This window comes from Myotis daubentonii, chromosome 9, assembly GCF_963259705.1.
Source record: "Myotis daubentonii chromosome 9, mMyoDau2.1, whole genome shotgun sequence".
NCBI classification, from domain to species: domain Eukaryota; kingdom Metazoa; phylum Chordata; class Mammalia; order Chiroptera; family Vespertilionidae; genus Myotis; species Myotis daubentonii.
In genome coordinates this window covers 46,257,089-46,275,045 of record NC_081848.1, presented here as the reverse complement: position 1 = coordinate 46,275,045, position 17,957 = coordinate 46,257,089, and the positions used below count along the sequence as shown (strand labels likewise).

Genomic DNA, 17,957 nt, shown 5'->3' with positions numbered 1-17,957 from the left:
GCAGGAAGTGGTGAGGCAGAGTCCAGACAGAGGCCCCAGGGACCTAGAGGTCACAGCTGCAGCCGCAGAGCTGACCACGAGTGCCCCGGCAGCATGTGTGAGAGCATGCCTCCGTGTGGGTGGGTCTGCAAGTGTGTGCGCGCGTGCCTGTCTGTGTGAGACTGTGCATGTGTGAAGGTGGGTCTGTCTGTGCATATGGGAAGGTAGTGCGTGGGAGTGTGCCTGTGTGTATACGTGGGAGGGGTGGGGTATCTGCTTCCCCATGTGAATGTACCTGTCCATGTGAGGCCTATGAGAAAGCGCCTTTTTGTGTGTGTCTGTGTGTATGCTTGCATGTGTGTGTGTGTGTTTGGGGGTGGGGGAGTCCATGTGAATGAATTTGCACATCTGTGTGTGTGAAAACATGTTTCTCTGTATTTATGAGAAGGGTATCTGTGTACGTGCCCTGGTTGTGTCTGTTGTAGCCTACCCAGGTGTGAATGAATGTGTGCTGAGTGTGCTTGTCTGCAAGTAAGTTAGTGCATATGTGGATCTGTGGCTTTATGAGTATGCACCTTTGTGTGTCCACTGTGAGAGTGTATTGGGACAGTTGGCACTGGAAAGGGATCCAGGCTGGGTGATGAGGAGGGCCCTAGGGTCTACACAGTTTGGAAGAAGGGGCACCTGCCTGAGTCTGAATCCCTCCTCTTCAAAGTTGATCTTTCATCTGAGCTTTTATCTCATACCTTTCATATATCCTTTCATTCAAAAAATGCATTGATCATGTACTCTGTGCCATGCTCTGTGCTATACACAAAAGTGAATAAGATACAATCCTGGCCTTCAGATAGCAGACATTCTGTCTCTGGGTGGGGAGGCAGAGAGTTATAACACAGTGTAATAAGTACATTGACCTTACTGTCCATTCTCTCCTCTCCCCACCAACCATAACTGCTTTCTCGCTACTGACTGATTAAATGAATAGAACCAACTTTTAACCCTTATGTGGAACCCAGTCTCTAGGCTTGGGCCATCCCTGTACTTTCAGTCTCTCCCCTCTTTGAATGAGGCCGATGCTCACTCTGACCTCCTTGTTCTGAACTTTTCTGACCTGTTGTTCCTTAGGGCAGCTCCATGGGCCCCTCAGACTTGAGCCCCGGGGAGAGGGATCTTGGTGCACACATAAGAACCCCAGGACTCTCAGAGAGCATCTACCTAATGCCCAGCTCTGGGCTCCTTGCTTCCATTGCCTCTAATTCTCACAAAACTCCACAGAGTAGGTCTTACCAGAGCCATTTTAGAAATTAGGAAAATAACAGGGACCGGACTCAAATCCAACTCACACTCTGGAGACCCTGCTCTTTTTATAGCCTCACACAGATGGAAGAGGGTATGGGCTGGGAGTGTACGAGGGGGGCCAGAAACTCTCCTTCCTTAGCAAGACAGGAAGTCCTAGAGCAGAGCAAATCCGTATAGACCCAATGACACACTTTTGTAGCCACAGGACTGACCGTGATGTCTCAAGGGCATAGGCTTACATGTGCTTGTCATCTTAGTTGGCATGTCCATGATTGTTCTCTCTGTGTCGGTAGGTGAGTGTGGTGGTGTGAAATTCTGAGGCTCCAACCATTCATTCAGCACTGATTGCCTGCTGACACTATACCTCTCCTAAACACTGGAGAATAACTAGGACCTTCAGTTGCTGTCCTCAGGGAGCCTCCAATTCTGAAGGGAGGCAGACACGTAAACAAATCAGGGCTGCTGTGCAATTAATGTCAGTGTGCACCAAAAGCAGTGGGAGCCCAGTAGAGGGTCCAGCTGGCTCTGTAGGAGGTGATGGAGATGTAGAAGATTCCACAGAACACAGGACATTTGAATTGTATCTTCAAGTTTGAGTAGGAGATGGCCACTTGGAGAGGATTTATAGGGGATATCTCAGACCGAGAGAACACTTCATACAAGGCAAGGAGTTGGGAAGGAACACGATAATGGTTTAGTGTTCGAATGCAGAGTATGGTGGGAAAAGGAAAGGGAGGGCACACTGGAGAGGTTGGCAGGACTCAGATCAGGAAGATATATGAAGGAGGCTGGACTTATAGTTTTGACCAGAAATTAGAGACTATACCTAGTGTCTATGAACCCTTGAAATACAGACACAGTTTGTGTGTATGTGTATCTGCGTTTTCCCCCTAGAGAGGCAGTAGTTTCTGCTCTAAGTAATGGGGAACCAGGGAAGCCTTTTGTCAGGAGTGGTGTTTTGAGAGCTGTGTGGATACCTCTGGCCAGGTGGGGATGGATCAGATGGTCCAAGCCAGGAGGTTGGGGGGCCAGTAAGGAGCCGAATTGAAAGGAGAGATGACGAAACTGGCACTGGGACAGCAGCAGTGGGAAGGAGAGGAAAAGGCACCCTTGAGACATGTCTAGTTGAGATGGTTAGGTTTGGATAACTAATTGGAAATAAGACTAAAGAAAAGCAAGGAAGTCAGGAGAGCTTCCAGATTTCTGGCTTGGACACCTGGATGAGTGGTGGTGCTGTTCCCAGGAAAGGGACTGGAGGTAGAAAATCAACTTGAGGTGAAGGCTGGGGATCCGCTGTGAAGGAAGTCCAGACATGTGTCTCCAGAGCAGGAAATGGAGATGAGAAAGTTATTAGCAAATAGGTGGTATATAAAAAAATGATTGATATGCCCTCGCTGGTTTGGCTCAGTGAAAAAAGAGTCGGCCTGCGGACTGAAGGGTCTCGGGTTTAATTCCGGTCGAGGGCACATGCCTGGGTTGCAGGCTCGATCCCCAGTGGGGGGCATGCAGGAGGCAGCCAATCAATGATTCTTTCACATCATTGATGTTTCTAGCTCTCTCTCCCTCTCCCTTCCTCTCTGAAAGCAATAAAAATATGTTTTTTAAATGGTTGATACATTTGAATTGAAGGCATGGGAAAGGATATGATCTCCCAGGCAGAGTGTGGAGAGGGGGGAATGATGTGACCAGGATTGAGTCCTGAAGAGAACCAATTTTTTAAATCTTCACCCAAGGATATGTTTTTCATTGATGATGATGATGATGAGAGAGAGAGAGAGAGAGAGAGAGAGAGAGAGAGAGAGAGAGAGAGAGAAATCAGTTGCCTCCCATATGTGCCCCAACTGGGAATCGAATCCACAACCTAGGTATGTGTCCTGCATGGGACGACACTCCACTAACTGAGCCACCCACCCAACTAAAGAGCACCAATTTTTAAAGGATGGGTAGAGGAAGAACTTGCACAGGAGATGGAGGAGTGGACAGAGAATGGAAGGGAGAGGTGGGGTCACCATGTGAAGCCAAGACGAGTAGGCTGCAAGAAGCCAATGACCACTAATCCAGTGTTCCAGAAGGATATAGTAAGAGGAGGATTAAAAAAGTGCCCATTAGATGTAGGCTATAGAAATGAGTGGGAGCTTAGTGAAAGCAATGTCATAGGAGAGGAAGCCTCACTTCATAGAGGGTGGAGGGTGTGAGAAGTGAGAAATTGGAATAAATGAATCAACCTTTCAGAGAGAGTTGCTCTCACTTAGTCACTAAATGCCATCTTGAGGCTTTAGGTCTCCTCCTTCTTAAACTTCAACAACATTTGAAACCCTGGCTCTTCTTAGCCTCAGAGTACCTCCCCTCTCTGGCTTTCTTTCTGTCTGTCTCTCTAACCAGTTAAAGATACCTTTGTCCAGCTCATGGTTTAGGCCAGAAATTTGCCCATCATACTTGACTTCTCCCACAACCTCTTCCTTTGCCTTCAAACAGTCACCAAGCCCTGTCTATTCTACCTCCTGCAGACCTAGCCACTTCTGCAGACCTTTCCACTACTGTCATTTTTATTGCTAACACTCATCCAAGTCACCATCAAAGCAATGCCAGCGCCTGGACTCCCACAAGTGTGTTATAAGCGCTGTCCTAAGATAACCATCTTCACAACATGTAAGTCATATCTTGGCACATCCCTTCTCAGAATACTTTCATGGCTTCCATTTGCTTTTAGGATTAAGTCAAAACCATTAGTATGGCTTATGAGTCCCTGCCCCATTTGGGAATCTAAGGGCATTCAGACCTGAACAATAGGGACAAAACAATCTGCTGAGAGCAAGGTCAGGCTGGGATGGGAATCTGCCAGGGAAAGATGAGTGGGTCCTGAGGAGTCATGAAGCAGAGGCCTAAACCCGTCTCCCTGAACTGTTGATCCCTTCCGCCTCATGACCTTTTCCCTTCTGATTCTCTCTCAGGTCAGAGAGCCTGCACTGGAGCCAGAGCTCGAATTGGACCTGATCCAAAGCCTGAGATCAAGCTGGGCCCAGAGCCTGGCCTGGAGCCAGAGCCCCAGTCACATCTGGTCTTGCGCCTGTCATGCCGAAGGAGTTGGGCACTGTGCCTTCCTGCACTGGCATGCAGGGCCCCGGGCCCCTCCCCCTGCTCCCACTGCTGCTACTGCTGCTGGGGGCCAGGGTGCCAGGAGCCTGGGGTCAGGCCGGGAGCTTGGACCTGCAGATTGATGAGGAGCAGCCAGCAGGCACACTGATCGGGGACATCAGTGCAGGGCTTCCGGCAGGCACGGCAGCACCTCCCATGTACTTCATCTCTGCGCAGGAGGGCAGCGGCGTGGGCACAGACCTGGCCATCGACGAGCACAGCGGGGTGGTCCGTACAGCCCGTGTCTTAGACCGTGAGCAGCGGGATCGCTACCGCTTCACTGCAGTCACTCCTGACGGCGCCACCGTGGAAGTTACTGTACGAGTGGCTGACATCAATGACCATGCTCCGGCCTTCCCACAGGCTCGTGCTGCCCTGCAGATACCTGAGCACACAGCTCTTGGCACTTGCTACCCGCTGGAGCCGGCTCGTGATGCAGACGCTGGCCGCCTAGGAACCCAGGGCTATGCGTTGTCTGGTGACGGGGCTGGAGAGACCTTCCGGCTGGAGACACGTCCTGGTCCGGATGGGGCTCCAGTGCCTGAGCTGGTAATTACTGGGGACCTGGACCGAGAGAACCGCTCACACTATATGCTGCAACTGGAGGCCTACGACGGTGGTTCACCCCCTCGGAGGGCCCAGGCCCTGCTGGATGTGACACTGCTGGACATCAATGACCATGCCCCAGCCTTCAATCAGAGCCGCTATCACGCTGTGGTGTCTGAGAGCCTGGCCCCCGGCAGCCCGGTCTTGCAGGTGTATGCATCTGATGCCGATGCCGATGCCAATGGGGCTGTGACGTATGAGATCAACCGGAGACAGAGCGAGGGTGATGGACCCTTCTCCATCGACGCACACACGGGGCTGCTGCGGCTGGAGCGGCCATTGGACTTCGAGCAACGGCGGGTCCATGAATTGGTGGTGCAGGCACGGGATGGTGGGGCTCACCCTGAGCTGGGCTCGGCTTTTGTGACCGTGCACGTGCGAGATGCCAATGACAACCAGCCCTCCATGACTGTCATCTTCCTCAGTGCAGATGGCTCCCCCCGAGTGTCCGAGGCCGCCCCACCTGGCCAGCTTGTTGCTCGCATCTCTGTGTCAGACCCAGACGATGGTGATTTTGCCCACGTCAACGTGTCCCTGGAGGGTGGAGAGGGCCACTTTGCCTTAAGCACCCAGGACAGCGTCATCTACCTGGTGTGCGTGGCTCGGCAGCTGGATCGGGAGGAGCGGGATGCCTATAACTTGCGGGTTACCGCCACCGACTCAGGCTCACCCCCACTGCGGGCTGAGGCTGCCTTTGTGTTGCATGTCACTGATGTCAATGACAACGTGCCTGCCTTTGACCGCCAGCTCTACCGACCTGAGCCTCTGCCTGAGGTTGCACTGCCTGGCAGTTTCGTGGTGCGGGTGACGGCCCGGGATCCTGACCAGGGCACCAACGGTCAGGTCACCTATAGCCTGGCCCCAGGCAGCCACACCCGCTGGTTCTCCATCGACCCCACCTCAGGCATCATCACCACGGCTGCTTCACTGGACTATGAGTTGGAACCCCAGCCACAGCTGATTGTGGTGGCCACGGATGGGGGCTTGCCCCCTCTCACCTCCTCCGCCACAGTTAGCGTGGCCCTGCAAGATGTGAATGATAACGAGCCTCAGTTCCAGAGGACTTTCTACAATGCGTCACTGCCCGAGGGCACCCAGCCTGGAACCTGCTTCCTACAGGTACACAGTGGGGTGCTGCTATGGGCAGGAGAGGATCAGAGGACCACAGGGGAGCTCAGAGCAAGAACTAAGCCTTTCGGGTGCATCTGTTGATGGTGACTTATGCCAGAGGGTTTGGTCCTATCCTGTGAGCTCCAAAGTCTGTGCAGAGGGTAAGGGTTAGTGAAAAGATGAGAGAGCAGGGTGCAAGAGCTGGGTCAGGCAATCTTGGTAGTTGGAATTAAGATTGGGTCTAGAGAAAAGGTGTCCTATGATGTCAAGAATTAACTTACCCACCATAAGTCCAGCACTGCTGGGCCCTGGGAACAAAGAAAGGAGATGGTCTCGATGGAGAGACACACCAGTAGCTAGTGCCGTAGCAGGCTGCAGATGAGCTGCTATGGAAACCCAGAGGGCAAGCCTTTGAAGAACCAATGAGACTTTGTCAAATGGATAATACAGGGTGTGTGAATAGGGGCTCCAGGCCTACAGAAAGAGCTGCAGAACACCATGTGTTCAGGGGACTTCATTGTTCAGATGAAATTGTGCTGATGAGAAAGAGTTGGAGGGAGATGAGACAGAATTGTAGACAGAAACCATATTATAAGCTTTGACTTTATCTTAAAAACCATAGGGAACCCTGGCCAGTGTGGCTCAGTAGGATGGGTGTTGGTCTGTGCACCCAAAGGTTGCGGGTTCAATTCTTGATCAGAGCACACACCCGGGTTACAGTTCATTCCCTAGTAGGGAGCATGCAGGAGGCAGCTGAACAATGTTTACTGGTACTCTCACATCAATGTTTCTCTCTTCCTCTCCCTTCATCTCTTTCTAAAAAAAATCAATTAAAAATATATTTTTTAAAAAACCATAGGGAGCCAATGAAGGGCTCTAGGGCAAATCTGACATGTCTTTTGGAAAGACTGCTTTGGCTGCACCATGAAGTATGAATGCCAGAGGGGAGACTGGAGGTAGGGATGTCTCTTAGGAGACTAATACTTGAAGTCTTTATGTCTCAGAAGTCCACCAGACCCCTGAACATCTTCCCAGGGGCTCCCTGTCAACCTAGACTTCCAGGCCAGTGCTTGGGCCTGGCTGACCCTCTCCCTTCTGGCCAGACTTAGGTTATTTGCCTGCCTGTTGCTGTCCAGCTCCCACCCACACTCTCATGCGTTTACTGTCCCTCTTGGCCCAGGACCAATGGGCTAGGGCTTCCAAACTTCTTTCTCCTCACTAGTGCCTGAAGCAAGAGGGCAACTCTCCAGGTGGTTTCCTGGAGTTTACTGTTAGTAACCATAGGGAAGCAGGCATAAAAATAACCAGTGGGTGTTCATAATGGTTACAAGAAGTCTTAATATTGATTCACTCAGCATACATTTAGAGTATCTACCAGGTGCCAGTCGTTGTGTTAGGGACACAGAATACAGTAATGAATGAATCATTCAACCCCTCTCCCCCAACACCACCAAACACTTCATGGAGTTTATAATGTAGAGGGGAGATTCATGTGCAAAGAAACAAGGAAAATATCCATGATGGGGATACATGTGAGGTACAGACAGGCAATATAAATGTCTTCCCAAAGGTGAGGATCCTTGAGCTCAGACTTAAAGGGTAAGCAGGAGTTTATGAGAGTATGGGACAGAGGAAGGTATCAAGCAGAGGTGACATGCACAGGGTGGGAGAGGGTGACTTGTTTGAGGGTGTGAGATGGGAGAGTGGGAGATGAGACTGTGCAAGGAGACCAGACAGTGAAAAGTCCAGCCAAGCCAAGAGGTGTGAGCTTTTTCTTTAGGGAACATTGAAGCTTTCTGAGTAGAGGAGTAATCTGATGATATTTGTTTTCTCAAAAATACTTTGGACAATCAGTGTAAAGCACTGATCCACAGCTTGAGGTGATTTTGCCCTCTGGAGGGGACATTTGGCAATGTCCAGAGACATTTTTTATTGTTACAATGGGTGGGATGCCACTGGTACCTAGTGGGTATAGGCCGGGGATCCTATAATGCACCACAACAAAGAGCTGACTAGTCCAAGATGTCAATCGTGCTGAGTTGAGAAACCCTGGTGTAGAGGAATGATGGGGGACCAGACAGCTATGAGATGTGAACTTAACAGTTCAGGGGAGAGACAACCCAAGCCCAGGTCAGGACAGTGATAATGGTGATGGAAAGAAATAGACAAATAGGAGAGATAATGAGGGCTTACTTAGTCCCTGGTTGATTGATATACCGGGAGAGGAAAAGGAAAGAACACATTTCTGGCTTGAGCGACTGCATGGATGGAAGAGTCATTAGAGAGGGGTTTGGAATGATCATGACTTTAGTCTTGGACAGGTTGGATGTAAGGTGCCTGTGGGGACATCCAAGTGGAGATGTTGAGCAGGCACCTCACAAGTTTGGAGCTCAGAGGAGTGATTGGGTCAAAGTATAGACGATGGTCAAAGCCACAGAACTGGAAGAGAAGACCCTAAGCAAGTGTGTAGCATGAGAAAAGACCAGGGAGAGATTCCATGGAACAAAAACTTGTAACAACGAGCAGAGTAAGGGGAGGTCAAAGGAAGACGGGGGGAGGGCGGGGGGCGACGACGATGACTGTGGGAGTGCCAAGAAGTCAAAGTGGGAGAAACACCTGGGAAGGAGGTCAGGATGGGCTGGTGCAGTAAGTTTGTGGTCTGTTAGGAGATTTAGAGAGTTCACAGATAAGGGTCTTTATTTTCTCCTTGAAGTAGTGCATTTGATGAGAGGTTTGGGTGGGGTGGGGATAAGAGTTACAGCTTTGGGGAGAACTTGCTGTGTAGCAGGGCGGAGAGCCTGCTGTGCATTTGCAGTGGAACCTCTGAGCAGGGGCTGCAGAGTCTGGGAAATTCGCTTCTGCCTTGGTCATTTCCAGTCAATGGCCGCTGCTCCTTCTGGGGTCAGTTCCTGACAACTTTCCCCCCGACCACTATTTATTGCTTTCTTCCTGCAGTGAGTCAGAGGGCAAAGGTCTTTAACAGCTTCTGGAGATGGTGCCACAGCTGTGCTGCAGCCTGCAGGCTTGATGCGGGGGAAGTTTGTCTCCTGGGATATCGGGCCCACGGCCACAGTAAAGAGTTGGAGTGGGAGCTGTTTCCAGGGTCCAGCCATGGCAGGGTCTCAGTGTCTCTCAGGAGAGTAAACAATGGCACAAATCATTTCTGTCAAGGGCCCAGGCAACCATTAGAAGTCCTTGGCCAGCCTTCTCCCTGAGCAACATTTTCTGGCTCAGAAAGGGGAACTCTCCAGCTTCCTTTTACAGCATATCATGACCCTGAGGCCCTTATATCCACAAAGAGCACTTTGTCACAGGCTACCGCAGTCGGCACCAGCTAGTCCACTATTGAGGCCCTAATGTGCACCCATGATATAAAAGTCAGTTTGAAAGAAGTTTTTGTTGTAAGGCAGGGCAATCAGAATGTCCGTTTACTCAATGAACAAATACACATAGAGGACCTAGGATATGCCTGGCCCTATCCTGGCCTTAGGAGCTCCTAGAATAGTGTCTCCTGCTGATCCAGCTCTGAAATGTTCAGAGGCTCCTGACATTGGTGTCCAATCATTCAACGTTTTCTGACCCAGTCTGGGAGATTACCAAGAATTAACCAGGAAAGACTTTCCCTATTTCTTAGTTTTGGAGAGCCCCTATATCTGAAAGACTTCAATATTGGACTTGCAATATAATATAGACCTGCAATTCTCCCTCTCCCACTTCCAATGAAGTTTGCTTGAGAGGTGAAAGGGAAGCTAACGTTGCATGAGCCACATCCATAAATCCATAGAGCAGACCTGATCACTTCAGTGATCAAATCCCAGTAGCAATCAGATCTCATTCTGTAATGACCAAACTCAGTAAAGAGTAACCCTATGACGTCAGCCTCTATAATTTTATCAGTCAGCCAGTTCTCTGCTTGGAATGATGATGAGACTTGGTGATGTTATTCACTCCCTGTGATCAACCAAGAATTTGCAGTGAGAGCCCTTTAGCACTCTTCTTCATAAGTGAAATTGGTCCTAATTCTCTGCAGATTCTACTAGTCTATCTGTCAGTTTGCTGACTCTCTAAAATTTAGGTGTGACCCTAAAATCAGTACTCATGGAACTTTTGCAATCATTCTCGGACATGGACAGAGTGATGAAAAATTCAAGTTACCTAATGCACACATTTTCAGCTGAGGCTGAACATGGCCAGACTCTGCCTTCACGTTTCAGCTCTTATACTGTAAGCAAGAGTCCTTTATGCAGTCTGTTTAGTGCCAGGTTTTTTTGCATTTTTGTGCTTTTTGTTGGTGATTTTGCTGTTTAAAGTGGTCCCCGGGTGTGGTGCTAAAGTGCTGTCTAGTGTTCCTAAGCACAAGAAGGCTGTGATGTGCTTTATGGAGAAAACAGTATGTGTGTTCAGATTAGCTTCGTTCAGATAAGAGTTATAGCACCATTGGCCATGTGTTCAATGTTAATAAATCAATCTATCCTAATATATAAAAAGCCAGGGGCTGTCACCACTGAAACAATTGGATGGATGACCAAACAGCAGGCTGCGTGGGGCGACGAGGCCAGCAGGGGGGTTAGTGAGGGATGACGAAATGACTGAACAGCAGGCTGCGTGGGGCAACCAGGCCGGCAGGCGAGCAGTTGGAGGCGATCAGGCTGGCAGGCAGAGGCGTTTATGGGTGATCAGACTGGCAGGCGGGGCAGTTAGAGGTGATCAGGCAGGCAGGCAGGTGAGCAGTTAGGAGCCAGCAGTCCCAGATTGTGAGAGGGATGTCTGACTGCCGGTTTAAGCCCAATCCCCAGGATCAGGCCTAAACAGGCAGTCGGACATCCCCTGAGGAATCCTGGATTGGAGAAGGTGCAGGCCGAGCTGAGGGGATCCCCCCCGCACGAATTTCATGCACTGGGCCTCTAATATATATCTATATATCTATATATCTATACACACACACACACACACACACACACACATATACAAAAAGCCCACAACCGGAACATTGGAATGACTGAACGACTTGAATGACCGGTCACTATGACGCCCACTGCACCCGGCCAACCTCCCGCGTCCCCTTCCCTCCTTCCTCTCCCCCAGCTCCTGCTGGCCCAGCCTGATCAGCCCCCAATGGGGCAGGCTGGCTGGACCCCACCTGTGCATAAATTCGTGCACCAGGCCTCTAGTAATATATATTAAGTTAGGTGTCTTTAAACAGAAACACACATAAAACAAGGTTATGTATTGACAAGTTGACAAAAATATTGTGACAAGAGGCTCATAGGAACCTCACACAGGCAATGCATTTTTATTTATGTCCTACTAATTCCCTCTGTGTGTCCACCATCTAGCGACTCTGAGCCCCAGGTGGCCCAGGGCCTGCTCTTCCTAAATGCCATGTAGCTCTGGCTCTTCTGGCCAAAAAGATGTGGCAACACTCACCCCTGCCTCTCCCGCAGGTGACAGCCACAGATGCAGACAGTGGCCCATTTGGCCTCCTCTCCTATTCCTTGGGTGCCGGACTTGGGGCCTCGGGGTCTCCCCCTTTTCGCATTGATGCCCACAGTGGTGATGTGTGCACGACTCAGACCCTGGACCGTGACCAGGGACCCTCAAGCTTCGACTTCACAGTGACGGCTGTGGATGGGGTGAGTGGGCAGACCATGGGCAGGTTGGGACGTTGGGATAGAGCATTCACCAGGGCCAGATAAAACCCACCTGACTTACGGCTACATATCTCACCAGGGAGGCCTCAAGTCCATAGTGTATGTGAAGGTGTTTGTGTCAGACGAGAATGATAACCCACCTCAGTTCTATCCACGGGAGTATGCCGCCAGTCTGAGTGCCCAGAGTCCACCAGGCACAGCCGTGCTGAGGGTGCGTGCTCATGACCCCGACCAGGGGCCCCATGGGCGACTCTCCTACCACATCCTGGCTGGCAATAGCCCCCCACTCTTTGCTTTGGATGAGCACTCAGGTGAGGATCCTTCTATACCCAGGGTTTATCCCACACCCCTTTCCCCCCTGCCTAAATGAAGCACTGCCCCCCTTTCAACTCTGTTGTTTCCTTATACATCTCTGCTCTATCCCTCTTCCCAGGGCTGTTGACAGTAGCCTGGCCCTTGGCCAGGCAGGTCAACTCTGTGGTGCAGCTGGAGATTGGGGCTCAGGATGGAGGTGGCCTGAAGGCAGAGCTCAGTGCCCGAGTCAACATCAGCATTGTGCCTGGAACCCCCATACCACCCATATTTGAACAACTACAGTATGTCTTTTCTGTGCCAGAGGATGTGGCACCAGGCACCAGTGTGGGCATAGTCCAGGCACACAACCCACCAGGTATCATTTATCATTATACCCACTTAGCACCATACCCAGACTCCCCGATATAGCCCTCTGTCTCTATATCAGGGTACCCCAGGTAGCCCCAATATAAAACACTCTGGTTCCAATTCCCAACACCTTTTAGGCATGTACAGGCACTCTGCTTCATCCTCAGCCACGTGAATATCACCCTAGTGCCATCCAGTTTCTCTGCCAACACCTGCCCTGCCCCCTATTCCTTTGAAGGGCACAGGAGTGAGCACTGTGTAACCCCTCTTGGGATCAGAGTCTGGTCCCAACTCGATAGGTGCCCCTCCATCTCTTTTCTGACCACTCTCTCCTCCCTAGGTCGCTTGGGGCCAGTGACACTCGCCCTATCAGGGGGGGATCCCCGAGGACTCTTCTCCCTAGATGGGGCCTCGGGGCTGTTACAGACACTTCGACCTCTGGATCGGGAGCTGCTGGGGCCAGTGCTGGAGCTGGAGGTGCGGGCAAGCAGTGGAGTGCCCCCGGCTTTCGCTGTAGCTCGGGTGCGTGTGCTGCTGGATGATGTGAATGACAATTCCCCTGCTTTCCCTGCACCTGAAGACACGGTATTGCTGCCACCAAGCACGGCCCCAGGGACCCTCATCTATACACTGCGTGCTCTGGACCCAGACTCCGGCGTTAACAGTCGAGTCACCTTTAACCTTCTTGATGGAGGTGGCGGGGTCTTCACCGTGGACCCCACCACAGGCCACGTACGACTTATAGGACCTCTGGGGGCCCCAGGGGGGCCAGCGTATGAACTAGACCTGGAAGCCCGGGATGGAGGCTCCCCACCCCGCACCAGCCACTTTCGACTGCGGGTGGTGGTACAGGACTTGGTGACCCAGGGGCTGGCTCCCCACTTCGACAGCCCTACCTACCGTGTGGACCTGCCCTCGGGCACCACCCCTGGAACTCAGGTTCTGCAAGTGAAGGCTCGAGCACCTGATGGGGGCTCTGTCACCTACCACCTTGCAGGAGATGGGCCAAGCAGCCCTTTTGGTCTAGAGCCACAGAGCGGGTGGCTATGGGTGCGGGCAGCACTGGACCGTGAGTCCCAGGAGTTGTACACACTAAAGGTAATGGCAGTGTCTGGGTCCAAAGCTGAGTCGGGGCAGCAGACAGGCACGGCCACTGTCAGGGTCAGCATCCTCAATCAGAACGACCACAGCCCCCGCTTGTCTGAGGAGCCCACCTTCCTGGCTGTGGCAGAGAACCAGCCCCCAGGGACCAGTGTGGGCCGGGTCTATGCCAGCGACCGAGACTCGGGACCCAATGGACGCCTGACCTACAGCCTGCGACAGATGTCCGAAGACAGCAAGGCCTTCCGCATCCACCCCCAGACTGGTGAGTACTGGCACCCAAATTCTGAGACCCCCATAGCCTCATCCTCAGGTTGTTGAACCATCAGACAGGATCCCCAGAGAGCCTGGTCATGAAGACCAGCACTAAGCTTGGAGTTTCACCCCGGGTTCCCCCCCCACACTCCCCAACCCCCAGCTTCTCAGTTACAGGCCTCTGGCTCTGCATCCCTAGCTATTCCATACATGACCCCTCTCCTGCACCCCCAGGAGAAGTGACCACCCTCCAAACCCTGGACCGAGAGCGGCAGAGCAGCTACCAGCTCCTGGTGCGGGTGCAGGATGGGGGCAACCCACCCCGCAGTGCCACAGGCACCGTGCACATCGCCGTGCTCGACCTCAACGACAACAGTCCCACCTTCCTGCAGGCTTCAGGGGCTGCTGGTGGGGGCCTCCCCATACAGGTATGTGACGGGGGAAGGACCCTATCCTGAAGAAGTGAGAGGGAATGGGCGTCACCCCATAAAGCTGTAGGGGTAGGTAAGAGAGATGCTTTTTGGAACAGGTGTGAGAGCAAAAAAGGGGGCTCTGTCTGCACACAGGTGAGGGGAACTCCATCCTGGGTTGTCTCAAGAACAGGAAAGAGACAACTGTAGGCGAGTTGTGTGTCCCCACAGGTACCCGATCGAGTGCCTCCAGGGACACTGGTGACGACTCTGCAGGCCAAGGATCCGGATGAAGGGGAGAATGGGACCATCCTGTACACGCTGACTGGTACGGGGCGGGGGGGGGGGGGGGGGACGTGGAGAGAAGGGAGTTGGTGGATGTGACACACCCTCATGACCTGCCCGGCTCTGGCACCCAGGCCTTCACCTTTCCACTGCCTATCCCCAGGTCCTGGCTCAGAGCTCTTCTCTCTGCACCCTCACTCAGGGGAGCTGCTCACTGCAGCACCCCTGATCCGAGCAGAGCGGCCCCACTATGTGCTGACGCTGAGTGCTCATGACCAAGGCAGCCCTCCTCGGAGTTCCAGCCTCCAGCTGCTGGTGCAGGTATGGCTGCCCGCCTCCAATCTGTCCACTTGGCCACTGCTGTGGACCCACCTCCAATAGCTCCACCTTCATTGGGTCCTTTTCCCCTCTCCGAATGCTACTCTGAGCATGCTTCCTGCTACCCATGGGCAAGCCCAGACCCCCTTTTACACGGGTCCCCCTGCCTCCGTCCACAACAGGTGCTTCCCTCAGCTCACTCGGCTGAGCCTCCACCAGATCTTTCAGAGCCAGACCCAGCGGCACCCGTGCCTGTTGTGCTGACGGTGACAGCAGCCGAGGGGCTGCAGCCCGGCGCCTTGTTGGGCTCGGTGGCGCCGCCGGAGCCGACGGGGGTGGGAGCACTCACCTACACCCTGGTGGGCGGCGCGGACCCAGAGGGCACCTTCGCGCTGGAGGCGGCCTCGGGGCGCCTGTACTTGGCGCGGCCGCTGGACTTTGAGGCCGGCCCAGCGTGGCGCGCGCTCACGGTGCGCGCCGAGGGCCCGGGCGGCGCGGGCGCGCGACTGCTGCGCGTACAGGTGCGCGTGCAAGACGAGAACGAGCACGCGCCGGCCTTCGCCCGCGACCCCCTGGCGCTGGCGCTGCCGGAGAACCCGGAGCCCGGCGCTGCGCTGTACACTTTCCGCGCGTCGGACGCCGACGGCCCGGGCCCCAACAGCGACGTGCGCTACCGCCTGCTGCGCCAGGAGCCGCCCGCGCCCGCGCTGCGCCTGGACGCGCGCACCGGGGCCCTGAGCGCGCCGCTGGGCCTGGACCGCGAGACCACGCCCGCGATGCTGCTGCTGGTGGAAGCCACCGACCGGCCCGCCAATGCCAGCCGCCGCCGCACGGCGCGCGTCTCCGCGCGTGTCTTCGTCACGGACGACAATGACAACGCTCCGGTCTTCGCCTCGCCCTCACGTGTGCGCCTCCCCGAAGATCAGCCGCCTGGGCCCGTGGCGCTGCACGTGGTAGCCCGGGACCCGGACCTGGGCGAGGCCGCACGCGTGACCTATCGCCTGGCTGCGGGCGGGGACGGCTACTTCCGGCTACACCCAAGCACTGGTGAGTTGTGTCCAGTGGCCAGGTGCGAGGAGGGTGTGAGGCGGCGGGAATGCGGAGGTTTCCTTCCAACCTGCCCTACTGGTCACCTAGGAGCGCTGTCCCTGGTGCGGCCCCTGAACCGCGAACATCGAGCTGAGCACCTCCTGACCGTGGTGGCCTCGGACCACGGCTCCCCGCCGCGCTCAGCCACGCAGCTCCTAACTGTCAGTGTCGCTGACGTCAACGACGAGGCCCCGGCTTTCCAGCAGCAGGAGTACAGCGTCCTCTTGCGGGAGAACAGCCCGCCTGGCACATCTCTGCTCACTCTGCGGGCAACCGACCCAGACCTGGGTAAGACCTTGCGGGTGGGAGAGTTGAGAGGGGGATGGACTAGGGCAAGAAAAGACAAAATGTATGTGTATGTGTGTGTGTGTGATACACACACACACACACACACACACATACACATATATATATTTTCACCTTCCATGCTGCCCCACCTCAGGGGCCAATGGGCAGGTGACCTATGGAGGCATCTCTGGTGAGAGCTTCTCCCTGGACCCAGACACTGGAGTTCTCACAACTCTTCGGGCCCTGGATCGGGAGGAACAGGAGGAGATCAACCTGACAGGTACACATGGACAGGACCCTGAAAGCCTGAGAAGTGTTGTAATCCCCAGGGTTACATAAGTAAAACCCCCAAATTACCTTCTAGAAGTTCCCACCCATTACAGCCCAGCTTCTGTTCCTTTTTTTTTTATCCTTTTGGGGAGTCAGTAATTTGGCAGAGTGCAAGGTCAACTGATTTCTAGACTGTCACCAGTGTGACACAAACTCTCAAATGCATAATGTCACAGCTATGCCGTCTAGGATTCCCTCAGATTATACTGCAGACATTTAACAGAGGAGCATATTTGAGTGCCTAAGAGGTGAACTGACTTGCTCAAGCTAACACAGCTTGAAAGTGGCAAAGCTGGAACTTGAACCCAGATCTTTTGATACCTCATTTAATGTCACACCACCGCTATATCTTGCATGCACCAAGCATAGGAGGTGAGAAGAAAGTAACATCTCAGAAACCTGTATATTTATGTGTGCATGTCCACATGTGCTTGTGGGGTGTAGAGAGATGGACATTTTCTGTTTTGTGTGTGTACGCATATAAACACAGTGTGGTATGGATTTCTCCAGGGGATGGGAGCAGACTAGAGCTCATTGATTTTCCTTCCTCATAGTGTATGCCCGAGACAGGGGATCACCTCCGCTGTTGACCCATGTCACAGTACGAGTGGCCATAGAGGATGAGAATGACCATGCCCCAACCTTTGGGAGTGCCCATCTCTCCCTGGAAGTGCCCGAGGGCCAGGACCCCCAGACCCTTACCACACTGCGGGCTTCTGACCCAGATGTGGGAGCAAATGGGCAGTTGCAGTACCGCATCCTGGGTGAGAACCACATACTCCATGTTGGCCTATGTCAGACTCAAGTCAATGTGTTAGGGTCTCCTTTTCCTTCTTCTTATGTATTCCTCTTGTTTTTTTTTTTTTCCCGTGCATATATCTTTGTCTCTGGGTGTCTCCTGTACTTCTTCAGCTCTTTATCTCCCTCTAAGACTCTATTTTTAACTTTGCTTCTTTTTCTGTCTTGTCTGTCCCTGTGGACCAACAGTTGCTCTCAAATGTTTTGGTCTTGGGAAGCCTTAACATGCTAATTTTTTTAATAGAAATGGTGCTTTTTAAAAATATGTTGTTTTGTTGTTTTGTTATTGTTGTTGTTTAGAGAGAGAGGAAAGGTGAGGGATAGAAAGATGGAAAGAAACAGAAACATCGAGGAGAGAGAAACGTCATTAATTGGCTGCTTCCCGTACGCCCCCTACTGGGGATCCAGCCTGCAACCTAGGAATGTGCCCAGACCAGAATCTAACCCAAGACCTCTTGGTTTCTGGGTCAACACTCAACCGCTGAGCCACATGCTTAATTTTTGAGAGCCCTGATAAGCTTTTATTTATATGATAGAATAGTGTGATATAACATAATAAATATTATAATATGTAATATAAACATATACATTTATCAATATTATATTAGATATTAAAGCTAAGAAGATATAAAATATTGCA

The 17,957-nt window shown here is 52.7% G+C and overlaps 1 protein-coding gene across 2 annotated transcripts in view; it reads left to right on the top strand.

Annotated features, from left to right (window-relative positions):
- Window positions 1-17,957, top strand: part of DCHS1 (dachsous cadherin-related 1) — a 33,533-nt gene that overhangs the window by 8,583 nt on the left and 6,993 nt on the right. Inside the window, exons 2-14 of one of the 2 annotated variants that reach the window (XM_059708767.1) lie at window positions 3,786-3,927; window positions 4,230-6,138; window positions 11,574-11,762; window positions 11,860-12,091; window positions 12,214-12,450; window positions 12,784-13,809; window positions 14,034-14,227; window positions 14,441-14,537; window positions 14,658-14,815; window positions 14,995-15,859; window positions 15,950-16,189; window positions 16,344-16,469; window positions 17,074-17,283. In XM_059708767.1, coding sequence (XP_059564750.1) covers window positions 4,351-6,138; window positions 11,574-11,762; window positions 11,860-12,091; window positions 12,214-12,450; window positions 12,784-13,809; window positions 14,034-14,227; window positions 14,441-14,537; window positions 14,658-14,815; window positions 14,995-15,859; window positions 15,950-16,189; window positions 16,344-16,469; window positions 17,074-17,283 — 5,362 coding nt within the window. In that variant the 5' untranslated portion in view covers window positions 3,786-3,927; window positions 4,230-4,350. The remainder of the gene's footprint in view (window positions 1-3,785; window positions 3,928-4,229; window positions 6,139-11,573; window positions 11,763-11,859; window positions 12,092-12,213; window positions 12,451-12,783; window positions 13,810-14,033; window positions 14,228-14,440; window positions 14,538-14,657; window positions 14,816-14,994; window positions 15,860-15,949; window positions 16,190-16,343; window positions 16,470-17,073; window positions 17,284-17,957) is intronic. The other variant, XM_059708766.1, reaches the window with a different exon arrangement.